This window comes from Rhinolophus sinicus, linkage group LG07 (assembly GCF_036562045.2).
Source record: "Rhinolophus sinicus isolate RSC01 linkage group LG07, ASM3656204v1, whole genome shotgun sequence".
NCBI classification, from domain to species: domain Eukaryota; kingdom Metazoa; phylum Chordata; class Mammalia; order Chiroptera; family Rhinolophidae; genus Rhinolophus; species Rhinolophus sinicus.
The window spans coordinates 70,156,217-70,178,782 of NC_133757.1; the positions used below are offsets into that span (position 1 = coordinate 70,156,217).

At 56.3% G+C, this 22,566-nt stretch overlaps 1 protein-coding gene and 1 long non-coding RNA gene across 12 annotated transcripts in view; one reads left to right on the top strand and one right to left on the bottom strand.

The window, feature by feature from the left end:
• PIP5K1C (phosphatidylinositol-4-phosphate 5-kinase type 1 gamma) overlaps positions 1 to 22,566 on the bottom strand; it is a 51,294-nt gene that overhangs the window by 15,376 nt on the left and 13,352 nt on the right. For 8 of the 11 annotated variants that reach the window (XR_012498011.1, XR_012498010.1, XR_012498009.1 and 5 more), the window contains exons 2-10: positions 12,051 to 12,082; positions 10,212 to 10,304; positions 8,122 to 8,252; positions 7,206 to 7,323; positions 6,696 to 6,848; positions 4,836 to 5,135; positions 3,675 to 3,880; positions 1,766 to 1,849; positions 174 to 222 (exon numbers count right to left, since the gene is read on the bottom strand). Coding sequence is in view for 3 of the 11 variants with exons in the window: in XM_019744133.2 (XP_019599692.1) it covers positions 174 to 222; positions 1,766 to 1,849; positions 3,675 to 3,880; positions 4,836 to 5,135; positions 6,696 to 6,848; positions 7,206 to 7,323; positions 8,122 to 8,252; positions 10,212 to 10,304; positions 12,051 to 12,082 (1,166 nt within the window). In the remaining 8 variants the exon portion in view is untranslated. Of the gene's footprint in view, positions 1 to 173; positions 223 to 1,765; positions 1,850 to 3,674; positions 3,881 to 4,835; positions 5,136 to 6,695; positions 6,849 to 7,205; positions 7,324 to 8,121; positions 8,253 to 10,211; positions 10,305 to 12,050; positions 12,083 to 15,624; positions 15,745 to 18,744; positions 18,770 to 22,566 lie in introns of those variants that run through there. The other 3 variants (XR_012498013.1, XR_012498014.1, XR_012498016.1) reach the window with 3 other exon arrangements.
• On the top strand, positions 12,046 to 15,720 carry LOC141572670 (uncharacterized). The gene is made up of 3 exons (XR_012498017.1): positions 12,046 to 12,178; positions 13,317 to 13,413; positions 15,583 to 15,720. It is a non-coding gene; the product is annotated as an uncharacterized LOC141572670 (long non-coding RNA).

Below are 22,566 nucleotides of genomic sequence, written 5' to 3' on the forward strand. Positions count from 1 at the left end.
CTGACCCCTTGGCCTGTGACTGTCTGGTCACAGGGATACCCCACGAGACAGCGACTCCAGGAAGGGGGACATGTCTCTTGGCTCTTTAGCACCTGTGCCCAGGAAGATGATCACTACATTTGTGGCCTGACAGACGGAACAAACGAATGAGTGAATGAATAAACGACGCTCACCCCATCGTGGACAAGAGCCTTCCAGGTGTGCTCCAGCTTCTTGATAAACCTGCAGAGAAAACACCCAGAACGTTAGCCAAACCTTCAGGTCCAGGGGTTCTCTACCAGGGCAATTTTGTCCCCAGGGGACACCAGGCGACATCTGGGGACACTGGTGGTCATCACAACTGCAGGTGCTCCTGGCATCGAACAGGTGGAGAAGTCCAGGTATAGAGAAAATAGGCTGTCTGTTGCATCAGCCAGGTGCCACCCCCCCACTTCCTGTCCCTCCTTGCCCCGTCCCTGAATGTTGGCGGCTCCCACTACTGCTGCTCTGGGGAAGAAAGTGAAAAGGCCCTGGAGAACAGCCAGCCAGCGTCTCCTGGAGCCTGCCCTTCCTCTCTGCTGGAGTTAGCGCCCTGTGCTGTGGCTCCCAGCAAGACCCCCACACCACACCTGGGCTGGGAATAATGTTGCCTCCCCCAGGCAGCCTTTCTGGATGCCCCGCCTCAGGTCTTCAGAGGAAAGGATCCCCTCTTTAGCACACAAGCCTTTACAACACCCCTATCCCTACTTGCCTGCCTGCCACGTGCCACCTGCCCTCTCAGACCCACCTGGGGCCTGGGCAGAGACTCTGGCTGGTTACTTGGAAAGCTGCCTAACTGCTCCAAACTGACTGGGAGATCCCTGTAGGAGACGAGGGAGGTCAGCCCCTCAGGTGGGGGAAAAACAGGCAGTGAAACATCAATGGGCAGGAGCCTGTTTTTATTAATATAGGGTAAGTCCTCACTTACTGTGGGCAGGTTCTGCAACTTTAAGTGAAACAATGTATGATGAAACCAGCTTCACCAGAAGCTGATACAAACTAGAGTCCTGTTCCTAGGCTTCTCAGCAACATTGTAACTAAACGACATTGAACAAAGCCACTTAGTCAAGGACCTGCTGTATTTAAAAAAGAGAAAAACACATAAAGAAATCACCCAATGCCAAGCAGGTTTTGGGGAACGGTGTGGAGGTATGGCTGGGAAACAGGGACTGCCACGTTCACAACCTGCCCTCTATGGTGTTTGGATTATGTGTAATGAATATGTTACTCTTACAATGAAAAACAATTAAATCAACAATTAAAAAAGTATTCACTGCAGAAGTCTCACAGAGGATAAGGCACAGATAACGGGGTTGCCTCTCATCCCCGCTTTAAGCTCTGGGTAAAGCTTCAGGTGCCCGTTTCTTCAGGTGTTGCCATGCACATGGCATGTGGCACTGGCACATGTATTTCTTCCTGTTGTAGGAACTTTTCAGAGACGCATGCTTCAGACATGTGGCATTTCTGTCTTGCTCTTGTTCGCTCAGCACTTGGCACACAGTTGGTGCTCGGCAGACAAGGCTGGATGGAAGATCGGCCGGCAATGCTCTACCCACCCTCATGTCTCATGCCAGCGTTGACCTGCCTGTGACATCACAGAGTCCCTAAGACGAATCCCGGAGGTGGAACTGCTGCGTCCAGGACCAAATGCCTCCCTTCAGGGCTTGGGAGGAGGGTGGCGAAGCCGGGGCCTTCCAGAAGGCACGGCGCCCAGCTTCTGTGGGCGAGTGTGTCGGGCGGCACCCACCTGTAGGACTGCAGGATGTCAATGATCCCGATGTGCAGCAGCAGACGCTCCCCGCGGCCGTTCACTGCAGGGATCCCGCCCATCCTGCAGAGAGAGGCCCAGAGTGCTGTCAGCGCCCCGCAGCTGACGGGGGACGGGGGCTGGACCCGCCTGCTACGAGCCTGCGCTGGAGGCGGCTGGGACTCGGCACTGGGGGATGGAGGGAGGAGCAGTCAGGATGGAAGGGCCCTGGGCTTGAGAGTCTGCCCGTGCCCTGTGGGAGGCAGCTTGGCTGGGCCTTCAGAGGCGGTCCCAGCACCTGCGAACCCATCCTGCTGTGGAATCCAGCAGCTCTCCCAGCCAGCTCACAAATTCAAAGTGGGAAGCCCGAGGCTACCCAGGGGTCCCAGCCATGAGACCCAGGTGCACACACATGCACACACTCACATTCGCATGCACACATGCAACCTATACACACACGCACACACAGGCACACTTGCAGTGCACTCATGCACGCACATGCACACACACTTGCACACACATCCATACATATGCACACGCATACTCCCAGACAGGGCCTCAAGGGCTCTTGGGTACAATCTGGGGGGTGGATCACCTCACACAGCCCCAGACCTGCACATGCCTGGCCCAAAGTGGTTAGTGAGGTCACACGAAGCAGCAGCTGTCCCAAAGCCACCATGACCCCAGACCCACCAGGCCCAGGCTCTGCTCCCTGCACTCCATGCACTGCTGAGCTCACCTGTGCGGCCTGCCATCCCTCCAGGCCCTGTGCAGACCCTACAAATACCAGGAGGGTCTGAGGTCAGGGCCAGCTGCGCAGGCCTTTGCATATGCCCCTGCCCTGCACCTCACTAGTCACAGTCCTGCACCTGGCTCCTTGTCTGTCCTCCGCAGCTGGTGACCTAGTGCAGTGGCCAGGCTGGGGTTAAGCCTTAGCCCCACCACCAGCTGGCTGTGCACTCAGGACAGCGGTCTCCACCCCATCTCTGAGCTTGTTTCCCCAGCTGAAGATGGGGGGACACCACCCTCCTCCTCCAGGGCCCACGTAACAACAGAACAGGGCAACAGAAGTGGGGAGTCCAGCTGGTTCCTGGTGTGGTCAGTGCGTGATGACAAGGGCAAATCTTGACCCGTCTATAGCAGTGGTTCTCACCCAGGGTGACTCCTCCCCCAGGGGACACTGGGACATGTCTGGGGACATCTGTGGTTGCTATGACTGGGGTGCTCCTGCATCGAGTTGGTGGGGGCCAGGGGTGCTGCTCAGCCCCCACAGTGCCCAGGATGGCCCTCCTCAGAGAACGCCAGCCCCAGTGTCTCCAGTGCCAACGAGGGGGGCATGCTATAAGTCTGTCTCCCCAACTAAAGCCTGAGACTCCAGGGCAGGACCAGGCTGGGCGGCGGAGGCTGAATGGGTGCGGTCGGGGGACAGACTCCTCTCTAAACTCTATGACCTTGTCATCTGGTGTGGCCGCCACTCATCTTTGGGGGGAGCCACGCTCTCAATCCTGCTCGTTGGCGGATTCTGGGTTAGGGATCTTGCTATAAATGGGCGCCTCATCCCCGGCTGTCTCCACCTTCTCCTGTGACGTCTTTCAACACCTGTCAGGTTGTGCTCAGACAGTGCGGTCCAGCAGGAGGGAGGAGACATCTGTGTTTCCCACGTGGCCTCAGTCCACTGATTACTCCGCAACACTGCGGTCTAAACACCTGGGCTGCAGCTATGGGTCATCTGTCTGCCCTCATGGGGCCTGGCAGACACGGCTATCCCTGTGTACAAGCCAGAAACTGGCCACAGACAGGCTTCCCTTGCTTTGTAATTTCTTGCCTTTCATGCCGACTCGTCCTGCCCATGATCACGCCTGGCAAGAGAGTATAGGCAGAGACAATAACTGGAAGCCCCACCACCTACGTGTCGTCCGTCTCGATAGCCTCCCCACGCGCAGCCCCGCCCTGGATGGATTCCATGGCCGTGGAGTAGAGCGCCTTCTGGCCCAGTGGCCGCTTCTCGTCGGCCGTGCTCTGGGCGCCCTCAGCCTGCCGCTCCCGCTCCTGCTGGTCGATGTTGTGCACACCCAGGAGCAGGCTGTAGTCCATGATCTTGAAGCTCTCCAGCACCTGCCAGGCGTGGGGGAGGGGTCAGGAGGGCACATGCCGCCCGTCCCCCTGCCCCCGACCCCGGTGGGGACCCCAAGCTGCACACCCTGCGTCTGTGTCCACTCAGTCCCCAGTCATGTGGGGAGATCTTGTCCCCATCCCCATTTCATAGAGCAGGAGGCTGAGCGAGGGGTGGAAGGACAGGCCATGCAGAGGGTAGATGGAGGCAGAGCCGGGACTGGCCAGAGCCAGAGCAGCCAGCTCTGCGCTCCCACTGCCCTGACACCGGATGAGGAGCCTGGGTGCTGCACACGTGACACCTGCTCCCGGCCCCACGGTGCAGCCCAGGCACGCGGACACCTAGGCTCTGGGGATGGGCTCCTAGAAGCGCCAGGCCTTGAGACATTGGGGCAATTTTCTGGTAACTTTGTGTCAAATTTTCAAAGGGGTTTGGGAGCAGGAGGCAGTGAGGTAAGGGGGTGGGTATGCAGAGCAGAGGACCACACAGGACCCAGCCCGGCCCTGATGGGCTGGGCCCCTCACCACGCCTGTTTCCGCATCTCTAGAGAGGTGAGTGGCCTGCCTTTTCAGGCTGGGAGGGGTGAGCTGAAACTGTAAAGGCTCATGAAGAGCCCAGTAGGGCATTCTTTTTCCCTAAAGAGCACCTAACTATGGAAGAGGGCCACAAGGAACCAGCGTGTGCTTCGTGGTGGGGTGTGTCTGGAAATGAGGCACCCTTTAAGGGACATGAGAACGTAGGGGCTGCTTCAAGGTGTGGGGACAGACAGAGGGAGCCTGGCATGGAGCTCACGCTGCACTAGCTTCCACCAGCATCCCGGAGGCTCAGAGAGGGGAGCAACACGCTCAAGGCCACATGGGGGCGTCCCCACCCTTAACCACCTGCACCACCAGGGCAAGAGCGCCTCTCTGGCCCCGGGCTCCTCCTCAGCAGGGGGGGTCAGGGACACAGGCTCACCAGGCAGTCCCGCTGCAGGGTCTTGACGAGTGCGGAGAAGGTGTCAGCATCAAGCAGGAGACCCTCGGGCATGTCCTGGATGAAGTCCAGGTCCTTGTAGGTGGGGATGCTCTTCTCCCTTTCCTTCTTGCTGGCCCGCCGCTTGTACGTGGAGCCCTTGAGGTCGAACTTGAGGTGCATCTTGACCACACGTGGCAGAATATTGTTCATGACCACCACGCGGATGTTCTTGCCCCCTGACTGCACACAATACAGCCCGTAGAACTTGGGCAGCAACGTCCGAGGGTTCTGGTTGAGGTTCTGGGGGGAGAAGGGAAAGGGTGGACGGATAGTGGCTGGGGTGCCACGCCATTCCTCAGAGCCACCCTGTATCCCATAGCCGCTCAGCAGGGAGCTGTCCCCACCCAGCCACCACTTGCCCCTCAGATCTCAGGCCAGAGATCCCTCCCCAGCATGCCAGCTTTACGCAGGTCACACCAGCCAGTTTAATTCTCCATCTCCCCACCCAACAAGAAGCACCAGGAGGGTGTTTCCACAGAGCCAGGCCCGGCGAGATGGCCTTCGATAAAGAACCCCATGGGACGACATCAAGGTGTCCAGGCACAGTTCCCACCAGGTGAGACCAGGTGTCCCTCTTCCCATCCCACCCTGGTGGGACATGGGGGGCACAGCCTCCAGGTATGTACAGGGCAGGGGTTGGCAAACTCTGGTCCAAGGGCCAAATCCTTCCAGCTGTTCTTTCTTGTAAGAATGGTTTTATATTAGGAAAGAGTTAGGAAAAAACAAACAAACAGGAAGAATAGCATTTTGTAACATGTGAAAATTACATAAAATTCACATTTCAATATCCATAAATCAAGTTTTATTAGCATTCGGCCCTCCCGCCCGCTCAGGTGCTGTCAATGGTGGCTTGGTCCCAATGGGATCAAGCATTACGGCCAGTCTCAGGATGTCCCCAGTATCCACTCTCCCTTCCTTGATTAGCAACAGAACCCGTAATGTTGGCTGGGCACATGGTCACCTGGAAGAAGACCACTGGCCAGCCTGTACTAATGGCAGAGCTGAGCTGTGGGGATAGGCTGTTGGCTCACAAAGCTGAGAACATTTACTGTCTGGCTCTTCAGAGAAAGTTTGCCAACCCCCGACCTAGGGGAGCCAGGAGTCCCACCAAGATCACACACAGTGATGAAGGACACTGTAAGGGGAGATGGTCACAACCTGTGCAGAGCACTCAGAGGGACCTGTCCCCACGCCTGCCAGGTTGGGCCCAGCAGGGTGGTCAGCACTCAGGTACAGCCCACTTGAGTATCAGGACCCCTGCTCCCACTCTATCCAGGGGCCTGATGTGCCATTTCGGGTCCTAAGCCACACCTGAGCAGCTGGTCCTTTATGAGGCGCCAGCTGGCAGCCTCTGAGTCACTGCATGCTGAGATTTGCAGCTCCTGAGCCACTATTTCTATACCCAAGATTAACGGTGTGAGTGGGGTAGGGCATGGGGAGACATGAGGGGCTGGTACCCACCCCCCACCCTTCTGGGGATGGCCACCAGGGCCTAAATGGCAATGCCTGCCCATAAATGTCAGGGGACCGCCTGAGGCATTCCCGAGGGTGAGGCTCAGTGACACAGGAAGGCCATCCATGGCCACCCAGAGGGTGTGTGGTGCCCTGGGGATATTAGGAACCCATCTGCCAGGGCGTTGAAGCCCTTTGCTCCTGCACTTCTGCGGAAAGGAGCTGGGGGCAGAGTGGAAGTGCTGCACATGCTGGAGGGAAGAGGAGCATGAGGCTGGGAGAGGCAGACAGGGGCTAGAGGGAAACCCAGCGCTCTGCCACCCTCCCTAAATCTTTCGGGAGCCCTACCATGTAGTAGCCAGGCAGCAGCTTCTGCAGGAACTCGGCCTCCTTATGCATCACCGTCTTGATGATGAACTCGTCATCACTGGTGACGTAGAAGAGGGAGCCACTGGCACCAGGGTTGGACAGCTCGATCAGCGGCTCGTTGCACAGCGAGTACTGGAAGGGGAGGTGGTGAGTGGGTGGGGAGTCCTGTGATGAGCTCACAGGAGATGGCTAACATCTGCTTTGCTGGCAGGCTCCCTCTCTCCCCTGTGGAAGGAACAGAAGCCCCCGCCCACTGCCAGCAAGGAACTTCCCAATGATGACATTGAACTTGGCAGCAGACCCCCAGGCTAGTCTTACATGAGACCCCAGCCTCTGCCCACCCCTTAATTACAACCCTGAGCAAAGAACCCAACTGAACTGCACCCAATTCTTAACCCACAAAAACTGTGAGGTAACAGCCCGGTGGTGTTTTCAGTCACTCAGTCGGTGCTAACTTATTACACTGCAACAGCTGATTAACACGCTTACCAAGTAATCATCTGGCCGGATCCCGAAGAGTTCCCGGAAGTAGCGGAAGGCAACGGGCGCATAGGTCTTGAACCTGAAGTCCTGGAAGTGGTGGGCGGGGGTGAGGTTGCTGCCTTCACTGCAGAGGAAGGAGGGAGGGAAGCCTGTGAAGAATAGTGCCTCTAGCTACTGAGCTCAATGGCCTCCCCTCAGTGGCCTATCCAAAAGGCAGCTCGGGGCTCCCAATGGGACCAAGCATTACGGCCCAGGATTCACTCTCCCTTCCTTGATTAGCAACAGAAGCCATAACGTTGGCTGGGCACATGGTCACCTGGAAGAAGACCACTGGCCAGCCTCTCATGCAGCTAGGCCTGGTTATATGACTGTGGTCAGCCAATGAGCTGAAGCAGAAATGATGTGTGTCATTTCCTAGTCGTGCCCTTAAAGGAAAGGGGCTTGTGCTCCCCTTCCCCTTCTCCTCCTTCCTGCTATTGGAATGGCAGACGTGACGGCAGGAGCTTGGGTAGCCACCGGGGACCGCTCATTAGGGAAGATGGATATTGAAGAAGGCAGAGCAACAAGAGGGAACCTGGGGCCCACCTGACCAGCCCTGGATTGTCTGTCAGTTCTGTTTGTGTGTGTGTGTGTGTGTGTGTGTGTGTGTGATGTGTATGTATGTGAGACAGACAGAGAACAAACTTCTATCTTTTTTGTCCCTATTTTTTTTTTATAAAAAACACTTATATTGGCTCCCTCCGATTCAAAAGCAAACTAATATCCTAATGGATTCCGAGCTGGACCTCAAAGCCAAGCAGATGCCAGGAGAGGCCAGTGCTATTTGCAGCAGAACAGGGAGCTCAGAGAATAGAGGCTGTTTCGTATGACAACAGTGTGTGTCTGCGGGGCGAGCTGTCAGAGGTGCAGGAGCCGGGCCTACCTGGGGAAGAAGATGCTCTCCACGACGTAGAAGTCCTGCATGAGCACGTCACGCTCTGGCTTAGAGCTCAGGTTGCCCACGGTGTAGCCGATGCCCAGCTGGATGGCCCCCTTCAGAGTGGAAGATGTGGTCTGCAGGGAAATGCAGCCACATCAAGACCCCAGGTCGGCCCTTGCCCCGCCCTTGGACCCCAGGGCACCTAAGGAGCACCCGTCACAGAGGCCCACCAGCCTCAGGCCAGTTACTCAGCCCACACAACCACCCAGCAAGGAAGTGCCCTGGCCGAGACTCCAACACTGCCTCATGTGGCCCTAAGGCCCATTTTTAATCAAGGTTCTAGAACATTCCCACATCTCAAAACTGCCCTGACTGAGCAAGGGTCTATCCACCATCAGGATTTTTTTTTTTTTTTTTTGGGGGGGGGAACACAATTTACAGAGTGACACCCAAACTTCACTGCCATAGACCTGGGTTCCTTCTATCCACTTTCAAGGTGATTTATGTTGTCATGACCAGGGAGAGACATTGCCTCTCCATGCCTTGGTTTTCCCACCCATAGTAGGGGATGGCGGTGACAGTGCGTTAGATCATGTGAGTGGCCTGGGCCAAAGGCTGCCCACAACTGAGAAGCATTCGCTGTCTGAACTTTTCTTATCAGCATGGTTTAAAGGATTGTCACTGTGTAGTCTAAGCAGCGTGTGTAACACTGAGGAAAGGTCCCCAGCACTCGTCTCAGGTACAAGTGGCAGGGAGGGCGGGCAGGAGTTAGTTTTTGCCTCTGAGCAAGCCCATCCTCCTGTGCGAGGACTACACGGCCTTCAGATGCCTCTCCTGACCCCGTCGCCGGGAGGGCCTGTCCTGCCCCCTGAGCTCACCTTCCTCGAGGTGCCATTGACTGAACATTTTCCTAGCAGAGATACACAAATGGCCAACACGCACAGGAGAAGGTCCTCAACACCATTAGCCATCAGGAAAATGCAAATCAAAACCACAGTGAGACACCCCTTCACACCCCCTAGGATATGTGTGAGCAGAAGGCAGGCAAGTACAGGTGAAGACGAGGAGAAACGGGAATCCCTGTGCACAGGTGCTGGGAATGGAGAATGGGGCAGCTGCTGTGGAAACAGTTCCTCAAATGGTTAAATAGTTTCCATATGACCCAGCAATTCCACTGCTAGGTATGTGCCTCAAAGACATGAAAGCACATGTCCATACAAAAATATGTCCATGAATGTTCACAGCAGCATGATTCCTAATAGCCCCAAAGTGGAAACAACCCAAATGTCCATTCATGGGTGGATGGATAAACACAACACACGGGATTATTACTCGGCCATGAAAAGGAGGACGCACTGACACTCCCTCCCTACAACATGGACAGACCTTGAAAACATGATGCTCAATGAGAAAAGCCAGACACACAAGGCCATACAGTGTGTGATTCCATCTATGTGAAATGTCCAGAACAGGCACATCCACAGACAGAAAAGTGGGGTCGTGGTTGTCAGGGGCTGGGGTGGGGGATGGGGGTGACTGCTGATGGGGACAGGGTGTCTTTTTGAGGAGATGGAAATGTTCTAAAATTGACTATGGTCATAGTTGCACAACTCTGAATACTCTAGAAACTAATTGTACACTTCAAAAGGGGGAAATCACATGGTGCGTGCACTCTCAGCAAAGCTATCCTATCTATTAGGAAGTGTAACTGAGGCACATGGAACTACTGGCAGTGGGGGCTGGGCCTGGCTCAGAGCTTCCCATCGCAGCCTCATCTCAGCCTCATTTTCTGAGGAAATAGGAGGGGAAGAGAGGGGAGCTGCAATTTCCTCCCTCTCTAGATGAGCCAGCAGAGCTGGGAGCTGAGGGTTCAACCAAGGTCAGGCGATTGCCAAGTCTGTACTGCCTGCCTGGCTGTTGGGACCTTGCCAGGACTGAGGGTCCTATAGGAGGGGCCTGGGCCAAGAGCTTGGCCATGGCACACACCCAAGCTTCAGTGGACCCTTTGTGTGCAATGGGGGCAGACGGGCCCTCAGAACCACTGGGAGCCCCCTTTTTACCCCATCCCAGCCAGCTAAGGGCAGAGGAGGAACCTTTTTGTAAGTGGTTTCACCGGATGCATCCACACCCCTATGGCCCAGCTTCCTCCCATGGCCAGGGCCTGGCTGTCCAGTCATTAACGGGGCCTAGAGAAGAGGAAACAGGAAGCATTAAAAGTCAGCAAGGAGGCAACGCCAGGGCCAGAATACTCTAGAAATCCTTGGGAGAGGGGGATTTATCATTGCGCCCAGCTGCAGCCCAAGACGGGGCCACGTGGGATGTGCATGGGGCAGGAAGCTGTGCAGGCGGAATGCACACCCCGTGGGTAACGTCTCGCATCCAGAAGGGCCCAGGCTCCTCAAAAAAAGCTGGAAGCCAGCAGTCCCGGCCACCCGGCTGTGGGGAAGAGGAGCCCTAATTGCAGGGTCTCCCCTCAGTGCTGCGGACACGGAGTCAGGTCGTTCTCTGTGGGGGGCCGTCCTGGGCACTGTGGGGGGCTGAGCAGCACCCTAGTCCCCATCCACTCAATGCCAGGAGCACCCCCAGTATGACCACAGATGCCACCAAATGTCACACAGCGTCCCTTATGCACAGACTTGCCCATGATGCGATATGCCCTCCCTAAGGGACAGGGTCCTGCTGGCCTAGGAGGAGGCCCAGCTCCTATGAGCTCTAGGCGACAGCTGTGGCAGGCATGACATGGCCATCCCAGCAAACTTGTGTGGAAGCCCTGGCCCTCATGTGTGACGTCATAGGGGGAGGATGGTGGAAGGGGCCACGGGGGCCTGGAGGGACACAAGCCAACTCAAAGCAGGGGTCTGAGGCCAGCCAGCAGACAGAACTGGGTGTCCCTTTGGTGGCTCTGTCACTGACATTTAGGAAGCACCACTGTGTACCTGCCATCATTAGAAGAGCCCACACAGCCCTCCTGGCCACCAGCCTGACCCGCACTGCCCCAACACCAGTTCCAGGGAGCCCTGGAATGCCCCCCACCTGCCACTGCTCTCAGCTTGGCTTCCGCATGTTCCACACACTGGCCACCAGGGGGCAGGCTCCCCTCAGAAATTGTTGCAGCCCCTACTCCACACCCCTCACTGGTTCCCCACTACCCTCAGAGCACTGGGCCTGCCCCCCTCCCTTCTACTGCCCTGTGGCAGGTGGACAAAGCCCTCCTTAGGACCCACATGGCAGCTGGCATCCTGGGAGAGACCTGGCTCCAAGGCAACACGGGACGCCCAGGCAGGACTCCTGCTATCGCAGACGTCAGCATGCCACAGCTGGGCTGCTCCTTCTGGAAAATTCAGGAGCGATGGGAAACCAGAGACAGTGCTGACCCTGCCTGTACCTGGCGGACAGGCAGCAGGGGAGCCAATGGGGTGGTAGAGGCATGTGTGCATGACAGCAATCATCATGAGGGAAAGCTCTCTAGGAACACAGCTGGAAGATGGTAAACGCGGGCGTGGAGAACCAAAGGGACCCTGTGCTCTTGTCTGGGTTGCCAGGGGACATTATGCTAAAGGCGCAGCTAGTCAGGCATCAGGCACCGCCCTCCTGGCAAGACCACGCCTCCACAGGGACCACGCCCCCACCCTGCCTCCTGCACTCCCAGGGCTGCCCAATCACTTCTCCTGTACCCTGCGGCCTCTCCGGCCTCCCCCACCCTCATTGGACCAGGGCTAGGTCCTCGAGCCTCGTCCTTCCCCCACGCGCACCCCTCCCTGAAACTCAAAAGGCTGGCAGCTGAGATGGGATTTTCACCCATCTGACACTGGCCAGTACTTGGAGCCCAGAGACAGGCAGTGAGTTGCCCGAGGCCACAGAGCAGGACTGGGTACTTCCTCATCTGTCTTCTGGGGGGAGGCAGGTCAGGGTGGGGCCGACAGGACACTCACCTCCATCGGGGCCATCTTTTTCTGGGCCAAACCTGAGGAAGAGAAGGGAGAGACTTCAGAATGGCAGCAGGGAGCCCAGGCTGCAGGACCCCGCCGCTGTCATCATGCTCCACCCAGGGCTCAGAGAGGTCAGTGGTGGGCCTGAAGCCTTCCCTCGGGGGCTGGCACCTACAACCTCACTCGGCACCCTGTGTCGCTGAGGAGGGTTGCACGGACCCCTCGTGGGACACGGGGGCATTGAGACAGGATGGGCCAAGATGGCAGGAGGACTGGACGCTGGGTGACCCCCAGGCGGGAGCAGCAGGGAGCGACCACACCCCGACTGTGACCCAAAATTTACCCACAATATATCAGGTACTTGGTAGCAAAGGACTGAGTAACTCTGAATTGAAAAAGTGCTATCTTCCTCTGCTGGTAGGAGCAGGGCTTAACCAGATGCTTGGGTCACAGAGAAATCAGGTGACCCAGAGGGGAGAGGTTGGGGTGGTGTCACGGGGAGGGCCTGGGCCTGGGGGGCTGTGGTCAGTGGGCAGTGGTCGGGGACCCAGGCTGAAGCAATGGCGCCAGCTCTCCCTGCCCTCTTTCCAGGGAGCCGGCCCTGGAAAGCCAGCCAAGGATGTGGCTCCAGGCACCAGCTCCTGGGAGAGCTTACCCTGCAGAAGGAAGCTCCCAGGAGGAAGGCACCATTCCCTCCAACCCTGGCCAGCCCCCGAGGGGAGGCTTCAGGCCCACCCACCACTGACCTCTCTGAGCCCTGGTAGCCTCACCCACAAAGTGGCTTCTGCTGAGGATTAGCTGTTCAATAAGGGCGGCCCGCAGATATGCTATGCTCCCCCCACCCAAAGATGTCCACGTCCTGATCCCAAAACAGGCTTTGCAGACGTAACTGAGTTAAGGCCCCTGAGAGGGGGGCATGACCCTGGATTCCCCGGGGGGGCCCAGTGTCATCACCGGGTCCTCATAAGAGGGAGGCAGGAGGCTCAGAGTCAGAGACATGGAAGAGGCTGCGCTGCTGGCTGTGATGATGGAGGAGGGGCCACGAGCCAGGCTCTGCGCCTCTAGAAGCTGGAAAACACTAGAAATGGAAATGATTCTCCCGTGGGGCCTATGGAAGGACAGCCCATCCACATTGAGGTTTAGCCCCGTGAGACCCGGGTTGGACTCCTGACCCCTGAACTGTTAGAGAATCAACGTGGGGTTTTACACCAAGTTTGCAGTGATTTGTTTCAGCTGCAACAGGAAGCTCATTCATTGGATGTCAATCAGGTATCAGCCTGAGAGGAAGCAAGTGGTGACCAGGACAAACCCGGCCCCTGCCCTCAAGGGCTCACAGTGGGAAGCAGAGAAGGGCCTGGACAGGCCGGTGAGTGCCATGAGGATGACTCAGGGTGACAGGGTATGGGGTGCAGATCAGCAATAGCGGTCTTCGGCTTTTACCTTGAGGAAGGTGGGAGCCCTGGAAGGTTGTGGGCAGAGAGGGGACAAGACCTGACTTGGGTGCTCACATGCGCCCTCTGGTGGCTGCTTCAGGGATGGCAGATTGTGGGGGGCTAAGGGCACAAACTGGGGACCAGGGAAAGAAGTCTGCCTGGTTCAGGTGGGCACTAATGGGGTGGGTGAGGTGGGGGTGGGGGTTCAGGAGCGGGGAGAAGTCTGGATTCTGGAAAGATCTAAAGTTAGGACAGACAGGCTGTGCTCATGGAGGTGAAGAACAGCAAGGAGTCAGGAATGACTAAGGATTTTGACTGGAGCAATTAACAGAAGTTCGGACAAAGCTGCTGCAGCTGAGGTGGAGACCAGGCAGTAGCAGGTTTGGGGGATGGTCTGGCACAGCACAGCATGTGGAGTGTGAGAGCCCCACGAGCCTTCTACATGGAGATGTCAAGGGGCAGCCGCACCCTGAGTCTGGAGCTCAGAAGTGGCCCCACTAGAGACAGGACTGTGGGCGTCATCAGGGCGCAGATGACGTTGGAGCCCCATGAGTGGACCAGGTTGCCTGGAAAGGGTGTAGGCTGGGGAGGGAGACAGAGCCCCTCCCCAGCAGAGTGGCAGGCCCAGGTGAAGGGTCAGAGGTCAATCTCACGCTTCCCCCATCACCCCCCCTGAAAAGGAGGGACCTGCTCTGTTCAAATCAGTGGTGACAGTTGCACATTGTGAAGATATGATAAATGCTGAACTGTATGCTTAAAAGTGTGAATTTTATGGTATACGAATTATCTCTCGATAAAAAAGTATAAAACAAACCCAAGACGCCATTGAGCCACAGGCATGGCCGGGCCAGCAGGGTGGGGACTCCTGTCCTCTTTGAGCTGTGACCACCAGCCCAGCCACCACATCAAGCGCCCACCTGTGCATGCGCCAGGTGCTGAGACCCCTAAGAGATGGTTCAGATAGGGAAACTGAGGCTGGGTGGGAGGCAGGTGGTCAAGACAAAGGTCACGGCTACAGGGCACACCAGAGGGGACCCTGGCTTCCAGGACAAAGCCAACAGAGTAAGGCTGAGTCTCCAGCCCAGGGTCCCAGAAGGCCGCTGACAACAGCCAGACCAGGACACACCATCCATGTGGGGGTCACACTGGGCCCAGTGAGACATGCAAGGACTCCCCTCCTGGGTGTCCTGGCCTCAAGGACAAACCTGGGCTTTGGCACATCCCAAGGCCCAGACGATGGCAAGCGGGGGCCAAAAGGTACTGGAAAGCTGACATAATATTTTTGTTGGCCGCCCAACAGCAGAACAATTCATGGTTTTGCGTTTGGGATGTGGGGGAAGGAAGAGGAGAGAGGGCAGGAAGCTGGCAGTGAACCAGGGTGGAATATTCTAGACCTTGTGTAGGGGCCCCTGAAGTCCCCCTTCTTAGCCTCCCTGGGGCCCCTGGGCCCAGAGCCCACCCAGAGGTGCCCACCTTTGTCCTCCACAGCTCCTGGCCCATTATCCCAGGGCTTCTGCCCGAGCAGGTCCAACACCAAGGTCCTGGCCGCCCTTCCTGTGTCCTCCTGCTCCCCCGTAAAGTGTCTGAATTCTTGTGGGACTGTGTGGGGCATCCTACTGCCCAGGCCAGTCCAACACCATCATCCAACAGGAAGTCCTGGCCAGGCTGCCCTGCCCAGGGAAACGGCTGTGACCTTCTCGACACTCAGCGGCACTGACCACACCAGACACCTCAGGAGGCCAGCAGGAAGGCCATTTGCTGGCCCAGGGTCACAGGGCAGGGGGTAGCAGGGGCAGGGTTTACTATGGGGTGTGTGGCTGGAGCAGAGCACATGGAAGGAGGTGAGGGCCAGGCAGGCTGGGGGCCACTGGGACGAGTTCACAGCAGAGCAGCGAATGGACACACGCACACCTCAGAGCCTTGGCACATGCCGCTGCCTCTGCTCAGAACACCCTCCCCCAGAGCTCCCCGTGGCCTTCAGGTGTCAGCCCAGCCTCTCCTCAGAGGGGCCTCCCTGGTCACCAACCTGTTCTGTCACTCAGGCCACATCCCCCACCCACTCTCTGAAATTCCTTTTTCTAACTTCGTCTTCTCCACCACAGCGTGATGCCTGTGAAGGCAGCGACCTGTCACTCTCACCAAACCTTGGTGCCTGGACCTCACAGGGTCTTCAGAGGAGGGGCAACCCGCTCAGGGCTGAGTCCGTTGTACGAGGTCACGCAGCTGCAGTGGGTGGCGGGCACCCGCAGGACCAGGCTGGGAAAGACAGAGACCACACCAACATATCGCCAAGATGTGGAGCTCCTCCCAGCCCAAGATGTGACCAATTATCTTCTGAATGAGCCACCCGGTTTTTGAGGAAATTCAGTTTTAAAAATAGCCGAGGGGAGGGGAAGAGCCTGACATGCAGTGGGGGGAGAGCAGGCCCCACTCAGCCCTCATCTCCAGGCCAAGACCCACCCAGGACACAGCTGTGCCTACCAGGCTGGCCCTGCTCTTGGCAGACACCTGGGAACATTTGTTGACTGACTGACCAATGGAAGGACAGACATAGTCCTCTCCCCTCTGCACACATACAAGTCTCAGCAGGAGCTGCTTGCTTCTCCACATTTGTTTGATGTGGAAACTGAGACAGGGAATGCTCCCAAAGGACTGGGGGTCCCCCAGGAACCAGGGAAGAGGCCTTAACATATGTCCTTCAGCAAAAGCACTGGGCTCTACCTTTAGTCTGTCCAGAATCTGTCACTGCTCCCCGCTCCTCAGCTGCGTCACTGCCCACCTGGACCAGCAGTCCCCTCTGCCCTAGCCACTCCCAGCTTGTCCTCCCCGCAGCAGCCACCAGAGAGCGCCAGTGAGCACCGAGCCAGGTCCTGTCCCTGACCTGCCCCATTGCCCTCCCAGGCGAGACCTCCCTCAGGATAAAACCCCAAGACCTCCCTCTGGACCAGCCCGTCCTCTCCCTGCCCTCACCTCTTCCCTCTCTCCCCCTCGCTCACTCTGCTCCAGCCACAAGGACCTCCTCACATGTCCAGCCTCCATGGTCCTGCCCCAGGGCCTCTGCAAAGGCTTTGTATCCTTAGGCTGCTGTGTCCCAAGGGCCTAGAATAAAACCTGGCCCATAGGAGACACTCAAGAAACCGGGGATGAATGAATGAACAAATGAATGATTAAACTGGCCCCAGATACGATGTCAGAGGGGCAACAGATTGAGGGAGGGGGTTATCACTTTGTGAGGGGTGAAATGTCTAACTTCTGCATTGTTTTGTACACCTGAAACTAATTTAAAAAAATAAAATACAAAGAAAAATAAACCCAATATATACACACACACACAAAAAGCCCCATTGCTTTTGGCCTCTTACAGTCTTTGGCAATTGTTTTCTTGAAAAAAAAAGGAAAAGAAATTAGCCCCAGCCACCCCAACTCCAGTGCACGACAGACCTCTGCTGAAGGCAAGGCCAGTGTGGACTCCACAATCAGGCCAAAAATAAGAATGAGGAAGAAAAGCTGTAGACTGACGAAAAAAATAAAGAAAAAAGTTTTTTAATGTAGCGAGGAAACAGAAAACTCTGGCTGGGTTGATGGGACTGGGGCTCTGCCTGTCAAAGGCCTAGTGAGGCAAAAATGGGGGTGTGTAAAGCTGGCACCGTGCCCCACCCTCAGGGAGAAAGCAGCCCCTCTCCTGCAGTGAGTGCCCACTGGGTGCCAAGACATCAGGTGGAGGGCTGGGTGGGACGGGGCCCCGCGGGGCCTTCTCACCTGCGACCCTGACAGGGTTTGGGGGCCTGACCCAGCATGGTGAGCACGGTCTGGATGGCTTCTCAAGGAAAAGAAAATAGCTGCCTCGGCTCAGAGTGCGAAAGGCCAAGTCCCGAGGGTTAGGGAGGAGGAAGTCACCGTGAAAGGCTGTTCTGAGAACAGCAATGAGCGCCCACAAGGCCCAGATGAGGCAGCACAGGAGCCTGCGGGGACCGGGAGCCTCGGCTGGCAAGGCCAAGTGGGAGGCACGCCCATCGGTGATAGGGTCTCACTCAGCCTCACTATGACCCTTCAGGGCAATAATCATGTCCTTTTACATCAGGAGACCCCATAGCGACTGTGTCACCTGCCCACCCACCCCGCTGCGCTTCCACCACCTCCCTCTCTCCCCCTCGCTCACTCTGCTCCAGCCACATGGGCCTCCTTGATGTTCCTCCAACAAGCCAGGCCCAGTCCTGACCCAGGACCTTTGCACTGGCTGTCCCCCCAAAACTGAATCCTTGCAGGGTTTGATCCCTTGCTTCATCTAAGACCTGGCTCAAATGTCATCCCCTGAGAGAGGTTATCCCCCAACCACCATGCCCAAAACAGTCCCTCCGAGGTCCCCCTACCCACCTCCCCAGCTTTCTCAGTCTTCCTGGCACTCAGGACCACAAGGTACTTGTGTATTGTGCCTCTCCCATGACAGGTGGACTGGGTCTGCTTTGTCACGCACAGCACAGAGAGGGGAGTCACCGCTGTAAAGGGGCGGCAGGGGAACATGAAGCCTGTTGGATCTGTGCAGGGACTGTGTCCCAGGGCGGATGGAGCCACAGTCCGGAGTCGACCACCTGGTGCCCAGGATGGAGCCTGCAACCCTGCAAAGCCAGGAGGCAGCCAGCTACGGGCCCACCTCCATGATTAGCTGGAACGATCTGCCTGACCTTTGAGCCTCCCACTGTGCAGGCCTCCCTAGGAGGACAGCCTAGGAGAGCCTAGGGGAGGCCACCACTCCCTGGGCACAGCAGGGAGCTGAGCTGGGAGCCCCAGAGTGCCTGAGCCAGACACCACCTGACTTAATGCTCTCATTTCACTATCGCATTTTACAGGCAGGGAAACAGTTTCCCAAAGTCAAAGGTGAAAAATCCTATGATCACACCTCAGAATCCAGAAAAGCATTCAGTAAAATTCAACATAAATTTTATGTCCAAAAACCTAGAAAGAAAGAAAAAAGCAGAGGTTGCAGGGAGAACTGCCTTTACTAGAAAGTAAGTACAAAGCAAAACCTCATGACAAACTGGTTAATATCCACCACAGGACAAGGAAGGCAGCAGAGATCTTCCACTGTGTGTGTGTGGGGGTGGTGGTGGTGGTGGTGGGGTGGAGTGTACTCACCAACACAATAAGGCAAGAAAAAAGAAAAACAATGAAGATTGGAAAGAAAAAGACAAAATTTTACAGAATCCAAGAGAACCAAATGACCAACCATTAGAACTAAATGGGGGGCAAGGTGGCCAGTGACTTACCCAAGTTCATGCTGCAGCTACACGAAGAGAGGAGGGAGGCAGGGGTTTCTGCCCTTTGTACCCACTGCCTGCTCTTTACTGGCTGCCTTTCCATGGTTTCGGGCTAGGGTTAATTTTTATCTGAGAAATGTAGATGCCCTCTGATTAAGACGCCTGTGCTAAGGCCCAAGCAGCTGCTAACCCTTCCTCACCAGGTTCACACCAGGTGTGACACTAAGTAGGTGTGACACCGAGTAGGTGTGAATCTCAGGGTCAACACTATGCCATAGCAGATACAAAGAACTTTCATATTCTGCAGTATCTCACACTTTTACCACCAGTACTAGGATGGGAAAGGCTAAGAATTCTAGAGTTAATATCTGATCAGAGTAGTTCACACTGTAAAAAAGAACATGTTGAAATACATCAAACTCTAATTAATGATACACACACTGACGTGTTTACAGGTGGAGAGTGCTGATGTCTGCAACTTTGAAGTGCATCCAAAACATTAGATGGAAGGGGGGTGGATGGATGAGGGAAAGAGGGGAGATGGGGAGGGATGGGTGAAGTAAACAGCCAAATGTCAGTTGTAGGCTCCAAGTGGTAAGTAGTGAGTTTCCATTGTCCAATTCCTTCAACTATTGAATACAGTTGAAAATTTACTCAATAAAATCATTTTAAAATTTGATCTTTGATGCCAGGTGTTTTCAAGCTTTGGAGAAACACATTTTTTTAGTGGATTCTGCCCAAGAAATGGGAGTGATCACACGGGTAGTAGTGGGCACTACTAAGCACCAGTGTGCCAGGTGCTGTGCCACAGGTGTCACACGCATGGGCTCATCACGTTCCTACCCAGGGCCTTTGCACTGGCCGTGCCCTCTGCCTAGAATGTGCTATTCCTACATCTCTGCATGGCTGGCTCCCGCCCTCCATCACTCAGATCTCAGACATTCATGTATCACCTCCTAGAGAGACCTTTCCTGACCACACACTCATTCATTTCTTTATTCCAAACGCAATGAGGGTCTCCTGGGTGCTGGGCCCTCTTTTGAGGATAAAATGTATGGCGGGGGACTGGCTCTCGGTCTAAATGTTTAAGAAGAAAAGATTTTAAGCATCCAGAAAAGCACAGAATACTCTAAAAGACACCAGTATATTGCTAGGTAGGTTAGACAAATCATTTTTGGGGTATCTCTTAAGTCAGGGGTGGGCAAACATTTCCTGTGAGGGCCAGAGTCCTGGCGGAGGGTAAGACAGGCATCCAGGTCGGAAAGGGGTGATCTGTAGGTGGTTCTCAACTGGTGTGATCCTGCCCCCAAGGGACACTGGGACATGTCTGGGGACGTCTGTGGTGGTCATGACTGGGGGTGCTCCTGGCACAGAGTGGGTGGGGGCCAGGGACGCTACTCAACACCCCACAGTGCCCAGTGACCGGCCTGGTGTCAGCAGTGCCCAGGGGGAGCCCTGGAGCAAATGCAGCAGCATAAAGATGCATAGGGAAAGGGAAAGGCAGTGTGTGGGTGTTCGTTACATTATTCTCTGGGTATCTAAAATATTTCACGACAAAAATATATTTAATTGTACTATCCTGTCTATGTTTGTCTTTTGTTTGAAGTTGCATGTAATAAAATGCCACAACACAACCACCCCGCACATAGGCTGGCGCCCTACAAGCCACATCTCCAACCCTCCCAATTCTCCCAGGAGTAATCGTCCTTGGACCCATGTTATGGCTGGGGAGACTGAGATGCAGACCTGGGCAAGTTCAAGGCTGCGGAGCTGCAGGGGGCCCGGAGCTCCCGTGTACACCCTGGGCCCCTACAGCCTGAGCTGGCCCATCCTCACTAGCGACCAGATGCTCCCTCCTGAAGCACTTCCACGGCTCGCTCTGAAACCCCAGGTGGAGCTGCAGCCCCCCAGTGTGCTCCCAGGCACCTGGCCTGGTGTCCTGCAGCCTGATCACCTGTCCCCATCTTAAGTGAGCTCAAGAACAGAGTCCCTGCCAGGCCCAGCACCGGCCTGGCACAGAGCGCCGACCCACCCATGCTTGTTGACAGACGTTTCCTCTGCCCTGGGCACAGACTCGCCTGGTTGTGCACTATCTCTGAGCCTGGGCAACCTTCTGAAGAGCACCTGCCATGCACCCCCAGCAGTCACTGACCTGCCCGATTGCCCCCAGGCGCTCACAACCTGCCCCCAGCACCACCTGCCCGCCCCCCACCCAGGCGCCCCCCTCCTGCTCACTGTACTCCAGTCTGATTCTCCCTCAGGTCCTCCACCGTCCAGGTTCCCTCACACCCCTGAACCCTGGGCGCTGTGCTGCCTGTACCGCCTCCTCCCCACCTCCCTCCCTCGCCTCCTCCCCACCTCCCTCCCTCGGCTTGATGAACGCTTCCCTGTGCCTGTCCTGGGGCCTAGGTGTTCTGGGTTCAACCCTTTCCTAGCCACCTGGGCATCTCCCTCTGACACACCACGCTGCCATCCTGCCTTCAGTGGTCTCCCTGCTCCCCTGAGAGCTCCGTGGGGCAGGCCCCCTCTCCTTGTCCCTCTCCGTGACTCCACAGTAGCCCAGTGTTGGGCACAGAGCAGACCTTAGTGAGCATCTGCTGAGTGAGACACCTGGAGGACTGCATGGAGGAAGCTACACATGAGCATCACCAGAGCAGTGGGAACGGAGCTCACGCACTCATCCAGCACATGTTCCCTTGAGCCAAACGTTCAACCAAGAGCTGAATGCCCAGCAAGGCCACAGCGGAGCTTCTGGCCTGTCCCGTCCCAAGCAATGCCCATCTCCACTCTTCTAGGGACAAGGGTGTGGGAAAAGGGGCGACTGAGGCTCAGAGAAGTGGTATTAGGATGTTTTGTTGAACAGAAGCTTAACTCACGCTGTTTGTAAAAAAAGGTGTATAGGGAAGGTATCTGTTAACATAATTCAGGCCAGCAAACTGCCCTGCGAATCAAACCTGCCCACACCTGTTTTTATAAATAAAGTTTTATTGGCACACAGCCACACCACTTGTGTACGAATCTCTACAAGGGCAGAATTGAATAGGTGCAATAGGTACCTGCTGGCCCTTCATGGAAAAGCTCACCAACCCCCAACATAACCTAAGATGTGATGGGCTTCAAGCCTGGCTGGACCGGGGGGCACCGAGGACTTGTCTCCCCACCTCTCCACACTGTGTCCTCCCTGCTGACACCACAGCCAGGTGCCTGACTGTCCCTCACAAGTCCCAGGGAAGGGCTCCACAGGTCACGTGCCAAGGCATATACACCTCTGACCGCCAGGCCTGGGTGCTCCCATCCCAGGAGCCAACCGCACTCTGCCTTGGTGTGGAGGACAGGCCCTCCCCACGGGGACCCCAGGTCCCATTGCTGGATATGCAGCCGCAGACCTCCAGTGGGGAAGGGCCCAGCAGCCTTGAGCTAGATCCCAGGACATCCGTACAGGGTGCACTGGGAGAAGGCTCCCCCCGCAGGTGCCTGGCGAGGGTCACGCGCTGTCTCAGGACCCACTTGTGAGGTTTCGTGGCCCAGTTTTCCTTCCAGATGTATTTTTACTCTTCAGCAGCCGAGCTGGGCCGCAGACACTTCACCTGGATTCTAGAATATAGAGAGCTGTTGCGGCCACTCAACTGGAGCCCCCCTGGGCTTGGCTCTTGTAGCTCAGGGGATGGATGCCCACAGGTCAGGCCAACGGTAGGAGCATGGAGCCGGGCATTCTCTCAACACTCCAGTCCTTCACACAATTTCCCAGTGGCAGTGGGTCTAGGCCTCTAGAATCCTAGGGGCAGGAGCTGGCTCTGTATTACATGGAGGCTAAGGGGTGGGGGTCGGGGG